The following is a 14,184-nucleotide window of genomic DNA, read 5'->3' on the forward strand; positions in this document are numbered from 1 at the left end:
TCCCTTTCTTTGGTGCATGGAGGCATTATTTCTAGCATGGTAAGTACAATCTGTAAAGCAGAGCTCCAAGAGGTGTCCTCAGCCCAGTAATACATCTGACACAGTCAGAGCTATGAAACAATTTACAGACAATGTTTTAAGTAAAGTGCTCATTCTGTGGTATTATAGACTGTCTCTCACACTAACTTTTCAGAATGTTTGGTTGTATTATAATGATTCTAATACAGCAAGACTATTTTTATTAAAAGTTTTCATACTTTAAACAAGGATTGAAAAAGAAGTCAGATTTCAAATTAATGACAGTCACATTGAAAGAGAATGAGACTGTCTAGGTTACCATCATGAACGATTGCCAGCCTTTTTGTGTCTACAATATGACAAATTAAAAATTTAGTACAATTTGCTCTTGGAAATAATTTAAATGAAATTGTTTATTCATATCAAAAGGATTAATCCATTGATGGTAAGGGATTAATGCCAGGCATGATTTGTCCTGATTTGTTCAGAGGGTATTAGAATATGGGTCTTGAATTTAAAGAAGACATTTTAGCATCTGAATGTAAATTATTTTTTATAAACACGACCAAAACTATTTTGAGTTAGTGCATTTTGGCAAGAACATTTGAACTAGCTTCTACTATGAAGTCATTTTCTTGTTAGAAAATACTTCAATATTACATTATTTCTATTTAGTTCTTTTTTATTTAGTTATTTTCCCAGTGTTTCATGTATTCGTTTTCATCTTTAAGTCTATTGTATCAATAATTACTGTAATGATTATAGTCTGTATTCACAGCAAATCTTACAAATTCCTTTTAGGGTGGAAATGACAAAATGGACTTTTACTCTTTACATATGTCTGAAACTTTTAACACTGGCAGGACTAAAAGTCTGTTTTGCCTATTAATATTGCTAAAGTTTTGCTAGTAAGGGCAGAATATGAAGATACCACTACAAGGCATTTCTGTTCTTTTCATCAGATTCAGTCTTTCTTGGCAGAATCTAATCTTAATTATTTCTCATGATACCTGTTTTTTAAAGAAACTAATCACAAAGTTGTATTTTTCTAGCTTCCAATGTTAATCCCTGCCTGAACATTACTTCATGGATTTTAATTCGTGTAATTCAGATAGACCTGGAGGTTACAGACCCTTTGTGACATTAAGCGTTCTCTTAAGCAAAGATTGCCTTGAAGGGTGATAGACAGGATTTCACAGTATTTGGACAGAAATAAAGGAAGTCTACTGTCATATGTTGTCACTGAACTTTAAGGAGTGGGAGAACTGGGGCTGAGAACAAAAAGGTAATATTATTTCAGGACTCATGCTGGTATTCCAAAAACTTCTATACACAACACACACACACAAAAATGTAGATTTAGAAAATGTGGAGCAAGCTGCATTACATGTATGATGATCTTTACAGCTGATACAAGGAATAGGCTTAATTTCCCCTAATTTTAGTCCTCTAAAAACTAGGCAGCTAGTCCAAATTACTAATTTAATTTCCTTCTGCAGTCACTGCCACTTCTAGGACATTCAAAATAAGCAGTGTCCAAGACATGATACAGGTCACTCTTTGAAGCTTCTTCTCTCTATCCATTGTCAAGCGAGTTTAGACACATATCTTAAAGTAGCTGCTTAATTTTAAAATAATTAAAATTAGGTGGAATGTATTACACTCTGACTTCCCTAACACAATAGTATCTGAATTCTGCTCTCTTCACTGCCACATAGAAGCTGAGGAATGGGCAGAGACATTCTGCCCACTGTCATTTCCACAAAATTACATATTTGTAGAAAAATAATTTTACAAGTTTTTAATTTTGAATAAGAATACCCTGTTTAGAATACTAAAAATAGTTACTTTCTTCAATTTATGTAGCTATTCTGAGGCTTTATTCTTTTCATTAATTCATTATGAATATTTTACTGGATTTTTAAAGAAGTATGCAGGCCTTTACAAAAGGCATGAGACCATACAGGAAAGAACCGTTTATTTGCATTAACAATATGTCTGACTAGTTATAATTTGACATTTTGATCAGAATTTTACTGAATTCATTACTCTTTTTTTTCCAAATCAACTAAACAAGTGTTTGGGAACTTCAGTGGAAGTAGCCTATTAATTTTGTTTTCTTTTAAGAGCTGTTGCAGATTTTATTGCAGTTCTATGGCATTTTACTGACATGTTCTTTTTTATTGTGACTATTAAATATATTAAGTCATATCTAGTTTAAGTCTTCAAGTCACGGAAGAGGAAAATTTCTTTATACAAGGTACATTTTGAATATTTCTCCACTACTTGGTAATTCCGAGTATGTAATTCTAAATACTTTTTTTTTTTTTAAAAAAAAAAAAGGAAGACTGCAATAACCCCTGTTTTTAAAACTATCCAAGGTTATAATTGAAAGTTTTTTTCTAGGAGTGAAAGTAAGATACGAAATACAATTTTCCCAATATGTCTTGTCTTATGAAATGTAATTTTTGTAATCATTTATTGACACATTAAATTTATGCACTGAGTCTTCTTTCCCACAATCAAGTAATGGATTTTCAGTGCCTTGCCATTGCATTCACTGAGCTGTTCAGGGAAAAATTTATTCAATGGTGTTGAGGTAGTAGATCAATGTAGCATAAATAAGAGTAGGTCAGAAATGTAAAACAGAATCTATTTAATTACAAGATGTTAATCATCTAAAGGAACCATAATTTTTCCTTTCTCAATAGATAACATAGTAATACAAACACATGTGAATATGGAATAATTATCAATGATTACTTTAACATATAATCTGTCTTTCAGAATCAATATATCAATATGTGTCAACCTCTTCAAATGAAAGGCTGCAGCCACTGAAGTATCTCAGCCAAGCTTCTAATAGGTTGATTATATTCAAATCAAATTTCATTAGATGATTTTGGAATATGCTACTGGTATACTGCTGAACTAATATTTAAATATCTTACTAGCAATATACTATTTTTTGTAAATAAAATGTAATTTGATTTCAGGTTTATTTCCTTTAGTGGATGTATTACACCTATGCAGAGGATAGAAAACAGCAGCAGTGAAAGGTAGCAGTAGGAATGAATGGCAATGGTTTATTTATGAAGCAAACTATTTTAAATAATAAAATTAAAAACTGAAAAGAGCTATTCTAGGGTTTGCTTCCTTCAAGATCAGAAATACCTGACTTTAAAACTAATAAAAAACTAAAACTATTTTTTTATTTATTATTGGTTTCACATATATCTCATTATCAAAAGGAAATTACAAAATTTGAACTGAGAACCTTTAACTCCTAAAATACAGATTTACACCTCCTAAGTAACGTGTGTGATTAACTAGGAAAGTGAGGTTTTAAAAGTATTATTTTATAAGAGTACACAGTACAAAAACAACAGTGGTCTGTGTACATTAATGCTACTCATTTAATTAATATGTCCTCTCACTAATTCGGTAAATTTAAGTTAGTAACACTTCTTAGGAGAACAGACCTTTTTGTTTGCATGGGAAGCTAATACCACTTCTAATCAGCAGTATTGAAAACATAGGAGTGAAGGTATAACTGAGTCAAAATACAGCAAAGATTGGCATTACTCATTTACAAAAAAAAGCATAACTATGGGACTATCACATTTTAAAACTCACAGTCTTTGCTAAATGGACCAGGAAAATCTACAATCATGAAATCATCTTGTTTTTTATAATGGTGTAGAATAGAAATACGTTAGAGAGATGGCCTCACCATTCAGATACAATAAAAATATTTACCTTTAGAGTTGCAAGTAAAGTGATGTCAAAGTATATTATTGTGTTGTACTGCCATCCTGCCAATGCTTTTGAAGCATTCCTTGATAAGAGCAGGTTAAAAATTTTCTTTCCTAATGCTGACTTACAAGGAGAATTGCCTCTTTGATGGGTAGGTCTTCTATAACAGAACAGATTAACTTGGATTCTCTGTTCCTGAATTTAAGTTTTGGCAATACATTCACAAACTATTTCTGAAAGTTTTAAGTTCTTACATGTAGTGATATCAAATAAAACACCAGTGATCCAGAGATTGTGACACTAAATTGGCGAGTGTGTCCAAGGAGCAAGAACGATCAGAGCTGTTTGCTAAATGCTTGTATGGAATGGGGGTTAAACAGGTTTCAGAACTGTCTTCTAATTTGTACCAATATATAGCTTAGCACTGTGCCAGGATCTGGTCAAATACAGAATTGTACAGCAGTCCCTCTCAGCTCATTTTCCTGGGGGTATCTGCCAAGTCCAATCTCCTGTCATGCATTTTTTGCTAGAGCGTGACACCAGTGCTCTAGGGCTGCTGGGGCTGAGGCCACAGACTTCAAAACAGAATCTGGAATGTTGTTTTATTCTCTTTGACTCAATTAGGAGACTGAGAGTATATTGTGAAAAAAAGCAATTTCCTCAAACGCATACAATATTTTTGCATACCTAACATTCGTATTAATGTGAATATTTCACTATTGATCTTCACTAGGTAAAAATATTTCCCATAATCTTAAAGTAACTCTATTTGTAGCATGTTAATAGATTTATTGCAAATGCCTGATTTTGATCTTTAGTTGTATATTCACACATGGACTAGATAAAGTTAGGGTATCTCTGCGCTTCTTTGCTATGAATTCCTTCCTGTATAAAGCTGACAGTAGCTGGATGTCTAGCAATGATAAAAGGTTAAGGAACTTTTCTTTTACTCTTCACATTTGTGTATAAAATAGGTGGGTTTGAGTTGAGACTGTGATACTTAAGTAAATACCTCGTTACAGAAAGGCAAGAAATGACTTTCACTTTTACTGTGAAATGGAGAGCCAGAAGAACTGGTGTAACTTGTAGGTTCTGAACACTTTATGTGCTCCAGAGGAGGACCTTTACCTTAAGCATTATTTTTTTCTCCTCCACACCTTCCCTGGCCCACACACCTGAAAAATCAGGAGAGTGTTCTTGTATTATCCCTAGTGTACTGATTTTGGCTGGAGTAGAGCTAAATTTCTTCATAGTAGTTTGTATGGGACTATGTTTTGGATTTGTGCTGAAAACAGTGTTGATAATACAGAGACGTTTTCATTATAGCTGAGCAGTGCTTACACAGAGTCAGGGCCTTTTCTGCTTCTCACCCCACCCCACCAGTGAGTGGGCTGGGGATGCACAAGAAATTGGGAAGGGACAGAGCTGGGACAGCTGACCCCAACTGACCAAAGGGATATCCCATACCAGGTAGCATCATGCTCAGCATATAAAGCTGGGGAAGAAGGAGGAAGGGGGGATGTTCAGAGTTACGGCATTTGTCTTCTCAAGTAACTGTTATGCGTGATGTAGCCCTGCTGTCCTGGAGATGGCTGAACACCTGCCTGCCGATAGGAAGTGATGAATGACTTCCTTGTTTTGCTTTGCTTGCGTGTGCAGCATTTGCTTTACTTATTAAACTGTCTTTGTCTCAACTCATGAGTTTTCTCATTCTTACCCTTTTGTTTCTCTCCCCCATCCCATGGGGGGGTGGACAAGTGGCTGTGTGGAGCTTAGCTGCCTACAAGAGACCTACGTATGTGTTGGTTGACAATTAGTATTTTGCAAAGTATTTTGAGATGTTTAGATGGAAGATGTGTGGCACTAATTTGCAGGAAAATTACAAGAAGAAAAGTGTACCACCATATCTCATAATAAATGTCTTCAAAAAGTTTTCAAGGAATTTTACGTCTTGCATCATTTATTGAAAGCCCTTGCATTTTAATTTCATTTTGAGAAAATAAGTATTACAATTAGATCATCAGCAAGACGTATCATTTTATTTCTGTATTCCTCTTATAGGAAACCTGTGCTATTCATCTTTCTAATAACTGCTTAAAAAAATTCCTCTTGATATTTCAGTTTTTCCATTTAACTATTTTGCTTGCAGGTTGACCCTCAAAGCCTTCTTGCCTTGCCACAATTACAGATGTTATCATTATAATACACTGCAATATAAATCGGTTTTGGCATTTACACCTATAGGTAAATCTAATGGGATACTCTTTATTGAGAAATATAATGAACTATATAAATAATATATGTAAATAAAAACAGTTTTTGTGGAATTATTAATATTAATAAATAACTGTTAGTTGGTTTGAGTTTAGAATTTAAAGCTTAGTCATATCTTCTGTTTTTTACACAGGTGATAGATGTGAAGTAAATATAGATGAATGTATGTCTACTCCTTGCCTCAATAATGGAAGTTGCATTGATGACATCAGTTCCTATAAGTGTCACTGTAGGAGAGGCTTTATTGGAACAAACTGCGAGATAAATGTTAATGAGTGCTTGCCAGATCCTTGTCTTCATGGAAGGTAGCTATTTTTATTTAACTATTATTATCTCCAGGATAATGTACCTAACTAGCAATATTTAAGATTTAATGATATGAGAAGGTTGATAAATATACTTTTAATTATGTTCTTCCATAAAGTAAGAGTACAAGCACACTCACAGATGACAGATGTTGCCTGCTTAAGCTAATGTAATATACTGTTACATTATCTCAGTTTCTCTTTCATTTTTGTTCATTAGCATAAACCAGTTTTCAGTACATGTGGATTAATTGCAGTTTAATATACTTAAAAGTGAATCTTTAGTTGTTACGTGCCAACAGGTTGAAATCGGAAGACATCTTTTAATATGACTTTCAGTATCCTTATAAAACCCCTCAGCACCCATAATATACACATACAAAACCTATTATTAAAACTAATTGAAAGTGCCATAGATTTTAGTAGTTTACATCAGATCACTATTTTTAAATGTTTGGAATGATACTACTAGTGCTGAATCTAGAATTACATAGCTTCATCTGAATAACACTATTTTGTATTTCAGATGTATAGATCTCATTGATGGATATCAATGTTCTTGTGAATCGGGATGGACTGGCTCAAGATGTGAGATAAATATTAATGTATGTCTTCAAATTTTTTTTTTAATTACAGGATACAGGGTAATATGCCACTTGAAACTCATTCTTATTTAAGCAACTTCTGAACAGGTCATTTAGTTGAAAATACATGACAAATTCAGTTGTTTCAAATCCATCTGAAAGGCTCATTATTTGTTACTTACATGAAACTGCATGAAAAAAAAGACGATTGAGAAAATGTCTAAAGAACAGTAAGGGTGAAGTGTGAATGATAAATCTGAAAAGCCACAGCAAGCTAAGCCAACATTACCTGAAAATCATTTATCCCTCAGTTAAGCATGGATGACATAACTACCTAATTTGCATTGTAAGCCCCATTTGCTGTAGCTTAACTGTATATTTGAATAGTAAACCTCAAGGTGCAATGTTCTACACCGAAAGTAGGCATGACTCATGTTTAAAATTTCAAAATCCAAGTAATTGTAGAATTCTGTGATATAAAACTGTGGCATATAAATACAATGCCCATTTCCTCCTCTTAAGTTCAAGAATATTTTTGCATTATCATGGGGAATGGCTGTGGGTAAGAAGGCATCTGTATGTGCGAGTCTGTGCCATGAAGCTAACCATGGTCAACAAACCAACTTGTAGAAGGTGACTACACCTGGCATAACAATGAACGGCCCTTTCAATGTTAGCCGTACTTTGGGGAAAGTATTGAGCTGATTTAGACTTTTTCAGGTTTTGTGCCAAAAAGAGTTTAATCAGATCTTGGGGTATGATCCTTTTAAATACATTCGGTTTCATGAGAAAGTCTGACATGAGATCTGCCTCCTTTTGAGCTATCTGGCTTCTGATATTGTGCTTCTGAATTGTCAAAAACACACGCCAAAATGTTATCCAAACTTATTTTCAACTTCTGTATGTCTGTAGGGACCTTTAATGATATTTTATATATAGCTAAAAGTACTAGATAACTAAAACCACCTCATATTACATAAAGGAAGTAAGGTCTACAACTTTTCTGTTGAAAGTGCATGACAGTCTCACACAAGGAGTAAATCTGGCTGGAATATTATCTTCCAACTTCCTTTACAGAAAGAATTCAGAAAATAAGTGATTCATCTCAACAGAGTGCACATCATGATATGGTATCGCAAATCTGTATGATTATCAGCTGTTGCCAACACTAATACAGAATACCCTTGGGCAATATTTTCTCTAGCAACATCCATGATTTACACTTTCCTCCATTTTAAGTGAATGAGAGATTAAATGACCTGTAGACAACTGCATAAAATCATATTCAAAAGATAACCACATTTCATACTGAGGTGTTTGAAAATGCATAGATTAGAAATTCACAGAAAGAAACAATATACATATACATTTGACAGATAAGTCTATCAGAGTGATGGCTTCATTCTTTGATACTCATTCTATTTGCATGCAATGTGATTCTCAGATTAGACTGTGCTGCAGGTGTCATATTTTTAAAGGCTCTAACACTGCATTCATCCTGCTCAGACATATATCATGCCTATGCAAGTCTTCCAGTAATCAACAAGGCTTTCTGACTGTGTAGTGTGCACATCTGGATAATCATGGTAGGCTCATGCTCAAGAATTGTTTTTCTCTAGATTGACATCAGCCAGATCCTTTGTTTAAAAAAATAATCAGGAATTAATACAGGTAAATATACTTCAATATTTTCTTCACTTGAAGATACATTTCTTTGTATTAAGGTTTGTGCAACTGCATTGGGTGTAGGTGCCAAGGTTTTGTTTAGAAGGAGGGCTGCAGCGGTGGCCTCTGTGAGACGAGGCCAGCAGCTACCCTGTGCTGGACACATCCTGAGCCCCTCACCCGAGATAGTGGCACCTCTGCAGGAACATGCTTAAGAAAGAGTAAAAAACACTGTCCAGCAGAGAGAGGAGTGAGGAAAAAAAGTGTGAGAAAAAACCTGGAAGACAGGTTTTTTTCAGCGAAGAAGGAGGGGGAGGAGATGCTCCAGGTGCTGGAGCAGAGATTTCACTGCAGCCCCTGGAGATAACCATAGTGGAGCGGGTATTTCCCTGTCGTCCATGGAGAGGACCATGCCAGGGCAGATAACCACACTGCAGCCCGTGGAGGACCCCATGCCACAGCGTGTGGATATGCCCTGAACTGCAGCCCATGGAGTGCCCACACAGCCCCACACAGGAGCAGGCTCTGGGCAGGGCCTCTGGAGAGGAGCCCATGCACGAGCAGTCTTACCCTGTAGGACTGCAGCCTTTGGAGGGGACTGTCACTGAAGCAGGGGAAAGGTGTGGGGAGGAAGAAGGAGCAGAGGAGCTGTTACAAACTGACAGCAACCCTCATTCCCCCTGCACTGCTCAGGGTGAAAGGAGAAGGTAGAAGCATTAGGAACGGAGGAGTAAAGTTAAGCCTGGGAGAAAGAGGGAGGGGGAGTGATTTTAGGTTTTGTCTTTGTTTCTCACTGTCCAAAAGTCTATTTCTAATTGGTAATAACTTAAATTAATTTTCCCCGAGTGGAGTCTGTTTTGCCTGTGACAATAATTGGTAAGTGATCTCTCTTTCCTTATCAACCCATGAACTTTGTCATCTTATTTTCTTCCCTTGTCCTGTTGAGTAGGGAGAGTGAGAGAGTGGCTAGGTGGGCATTGCACAGCCAGGCAAGGTCAGCAACTAAGCTGATTCAAATAACCAATTTAAAATATATTTATGTGTACATATATATTTCACTAGAAATACTTGGGGGTTCTTTTGATTTTTCGTCACAGATTTTTTCATCCTCTACACGTGTTGCTATATAGTTTGCAAGAATAAACACTTCAAGACTTTCTCAGGTTGTCTAATACTTTTAGGAAAAAAATAAGCACTTTATATCTGTATAGATATAGCCTATAACTTTTGCATATCTAATAAAGAATGTGGATATTGGAACTTCCCTATCTACTACAGTTTTCATTGTTTTCTCATTTATGGATTTCATTCAAGAAAGAGAGGAAAAATATTTGCACTACATGAATTAGTTGCAATACACACGATTTCCTTTGACATTCAACTTGTTGATGCTTCTGCTTTTATCTAATGGAAAGCTGTGATCAGCCTGCATCCTAGAATTATTTTATTTTGTCTGGTTTTACTGATCTTTTCTCTCTATTTTCATAAAAGACACAAACAAGGGGGAAATCAGGAAAACCAACTAATTTTCAACACAAAGGCACCACAGCTGATGCACATGTGGAATCAGAGAACAAAATTATGCTAGTCCAAGCAAATAAGCAATTATTCAGCAGGACTTGCCAGTTTGCACAAAAGACATGAGACTTGACAGACATATAATTATCTGTGATTTGAATGGGAAGAACAGTAGGATTCAGCTTGCCTAACCCAAGGTGTCTTTGTGAAAGCTAGTTGTCTATGCACTTATTATAGTCAATGAAAGTCTAGTGAATATTCAGTGAGATCTGCAGAGCTGTTCAGCTGATTTTGAAATGGATATCTGCATTTCATTAGTGAGTCTGGACTTCACCGACTGTGGTGACTGAGTCTTAATGGACTATAATAGGTAAGCCAGAGAGTAGAATCCCCTCACCAGTATCCTCCCTGTATACGTGTAGCATATGTGTGTATGGCAAACATTGGTGAAGGAACAAAGAGCCTCAGATGATCTGGATGCTCTTGTTTGTGCCTGTGTGAGACTACTTCACACTCTCAGGTATTTTTACCTATTGTTAACTAGTTTAAAGAGGGTTGATTAATGTAAGTAGTTTTTTGAAAGAAACTAAACTAATGTAAACTTCCAGAAAATATGTAGTTTATGCTCAAGACGCAGATAGGTAAATCTACAGGACAAGAGGGAGATACCCACTTTATTCTGCAAAGCACAATATCTGTGATTACCCACCCATGGGACAATTTCAGTGTATGTAATACTTTAGGGACCTTCTGGCCCTGAGATAATAAATTTTATTTTAAGTAAGAGTGGCTGAATTGGAGATTCTGTTATATGGAGAAGTAATAGATAAAAAGAGAATATAAATTGGAGGAGTAGGGAAATGGATGAGACCTGCAAGAATGTTGCAGAGGAGTTTCACCTCCAAAGTGGTAAGCTGTCTGAGGAAATTCCACTGATAGACGTATTTCTGATCTCTTACACAGGAAAAGCCTATCAACTGATAACACAGTATGCTCTTGCATCAAAGATGCTCTAGCAACAGAGAGTATCTTAAAAACCAGGAGTATTCAATTATTAGGGACATAAGTAACAAGAAGCCTTGGATACAGAGTAACCTGCTTTATATAGGGGAAGATAGAAGTCACAATATTTCTAGAGACATTACTTCAGTGTACTGGAAAGGAGCAATTAAATGTGGTCTGTGTTGATAACCAGTAATGGAGGAAAGTGTAGGAGGGATGTTCTTGAGGTTATAAATTCAGGCTGGGCAGGTAACTGAAGTCTAAGACATGCATCTAGCTTTCTTTGAGAAACTGCCAGTTCCACGTGAGACCTGAGAGGCATACATAGATTCAATCCCAGTACATAAATAATACGCTGTATAGACAAAAGCAATTCAAATGCATTTGAAAACTGAACCCTTTTGAAATTGGAGGAACCTTTACAAGAATGGATTGCACCTTTATCATCATGGAACCAGGCTATTGAATAAAAATTAAAATGGTGGTAGGGGAATATTTAAACTAGATGCTTGGGAAATGCTGACAAGTATAGAAGAGCACTATTTAAGAGTGACAGAACATAAAATCTGTACATGTCTAATGTTCAGCATGCCTCTGAAAAGACCAGCATCTGGCTCAAGAGGTGTTAATGACAGATATTATGTCTATTACTGACTATAATACAGCTAGGTTTATGACTGTAGCATGAGGGAGCATGCCAAATAAATCCAGCAGACATTCAATTTCAGGAAAGGAAACTATGTAAAAATGAGGCGCACTGTCAAGTAACTTAAGAAGAGCAAGCCAAAACCATAAGAAACTTTACAAGCAGACTAGGGGCTATTAAACAAATAATATGTCAAAAGCTGTCACGTCCCAATTTCTCAGGATGATGACTCAGGTTTGCCGATTCCCAGATCAGGATTAAGGTGAGACAACACCAAGGATTCTCACAAAACTCAATTTTTATTCTCTCACAACAGAAAATTGGCATGACACTTTATTAGTAATCTTTGCAACCTCTGCAACAGGCATTAAACTTACACTGACTAGTGGCAGATCTTGTAACATACCCCAATAAGCCTTAAACATGCCCAAGCAAGCCTTGCCTCATATGCGGGGATACAGCATAAGAATGGGAGAGAAAAAGGGAGAAAGAAAGAAAAGAGAGTGAGAGAGAAAGACAAAAAGGAAGATTTTACCAGTCCTGGTTCTATCGTTGGTCCAGCCAGCTTAGGGGTCCAGTTCCGGAGGGGTGCAGCCACCCAGGGCTTTGACTTGTGTCCTTTTATAATTCCTTACCCCTCCTCCAGGTGGGCCTTGGACTCATTAGGCTAATTAGGCATTGTGCAGTTCATGCTTCTAGAATTCTCCTTGCTTTTGGTACATGAGCAGTTTGTACCTTCACGTTCTTCTGGAAATGAGTCGGCGGACTTAGGGGTCGTTGGGGAGTTACTCCCCCCTCCCTGCAGATGTGACTATTGTTTGACATTTCCTTTTGGCATATGCATCATGAAAACAGCTTCTCTATTGGCTCTTCACAGAGTCGCTCAAGATAGGGAAGTTTAGACTCTGAAGAGTTTGGTCCCACCTTCCCGGGACACCCTCCTCTTGCCGAGCCTCCCTACCATTACCTGCACAGCCCTGGTGTTTCCATAGAAACAGTTTCCTTTGCCGAAGTTCTTCATTGGATGGTTGAGACATTAACTGTGGTTTCATCGGACCATCACTAAAGCCCAAGTAAAATTTGTGCCACAACTCAAGAATACAAAGTGGTCCAAAGCCCCTGAATGACTTAAGGAGGAAACTTAAGACTGTCACAGGGAAAAATTGGCAGTTTAGCAAATGGAAAGCTTGCCCACATGGGAAGAACAGAAAAGTCCATAAAACACATTAGTTCAAATGTTGGCAGGAAGTTCAGAAAGCTAAAACACAAATTGAAAAGTACCTTGTAAAGGATACTCTAACTTGTAAAAGGCTCTTCATATCTGTCAAAACCAGTAAGCCAGGTAGGGAACTGGTGGGATTGCCTGATGGCTAAAGTGTAAAATGGGTACTCAGACAAGGTAGGTCATAGCAAGAGAAGCTCAGTGAATTCTCTGCATTTGAAGACTGCCAGAAGGACCTCACAAAATGGAGAGAGCGAAAAAGTGGCAGATAAGCTTTGGTGTAAGATAATTTTTCCAGGAAAAAAATAGCCCAATGCTTAACCTACAGCTGAATTCAGAACTGTCAGTTACAACTCACAAAGGAAGACTTGGAGCAATCATTGACGGTGCTCTGAAATCATTGTCTCAGCGTGCAGTTACAGTGTAGAATAGGAAAAAAAAACCACTGGGCATGATCAGGAAAAGTACAGGGAACAGGACAGAGGGCATGATTTCACTGCTACATAAAACCCAAGTCAGCTCACATATTGGGTGCTGTGCACAGTTCTGGACCTTGCATCTCAAGGAGGATGTAGTAGAGTTAGAGAAGCTACAGAGGACAACAAAAATAACATGAATTGAATAGTTGCCTTGTAAGGGTAGATTTAAATGGCTGAAACTATTCCCTTTCGAGAGGAGAAAGCTGAGGGGAATGTAATTAAAGTTTACAAAACTATGACAGTGGTAGATAAATGGAAAATATCTTCACCAAATTCTGTAGTAAAAGAACTGGGGGGATGTGATGAAAATAATCAGAGAAACATTTGGAAGATATAAAAAGTACTTTCTTTCACAGGAAGCAGAGAACCTCTAGAACTTGCTGCCACAGAGGCCTGGAGAGGCAAATGATCTCTTAGTAGGTTCAAAAAAATTAGACAAGTTATGGACAACAGGTCCATAAATTAATGATAAAGGAACCAGTCAGGGAAGTACTGTTTATCATGTCTGATTAGACAGTTCTGCTTGCTGGGAGGATGCATGGGACATAGACTGTAGAAAGTGGTGAATTTCACATGATTTTCCTAAAGTGGCTTTCTCTCTGCCACTGTTATAGACAGCATACTGGGCCAGATGGAGAACTGGTCCGATCCAGTATGTTCCTGCTCTGTATTGTTGTCTAAAAAATAAGTTTATTTTTATTATTTTTCTCTTCTC

At 36.7% G+C, this 14,184-nt stretch overlaps 1 protein-coding gene across 1 annotated transcript in view; it reads left to right on the plus strand.

Moving 5' to 3' along the window:
• The window catches only part of EYS (eyes shut homolog), a 1,110,009-nt gene that overhangs the window by 564,894 nt on the left and 530,931 nt on the right, over positions 1-14,184 (plus strand). Inside the window, exons 27-28 of the mRNA XM_074819828.1 lie at positions 6,182-6,353; positions 6,880-6,958. Coding sequence (XP_074675929.1) covers positions 6,182-6,353; positions 6,880-6,958 — 251 coding nt within the window. The remainder of the gene's footprint in view (positions 1-6,181; positions 6,354-6,879; positions 6,959-14,184) is intronic.

The sequence above is a fragment of the Strix aluco genome, chromosome 3 (assembly GCF_031877795.1).
Source record: "Strix aluco isolate bStrAlu1 chromosome 3, bStrAlu1.hap1, whole genome shotgun sequence".
Taxonomy (NCBI): domain Eukaryota; kingdom Metazoa; phylum Chordata; class Aves; order Strigiformes; family Strigidae; genus Strix; species Strix aluco.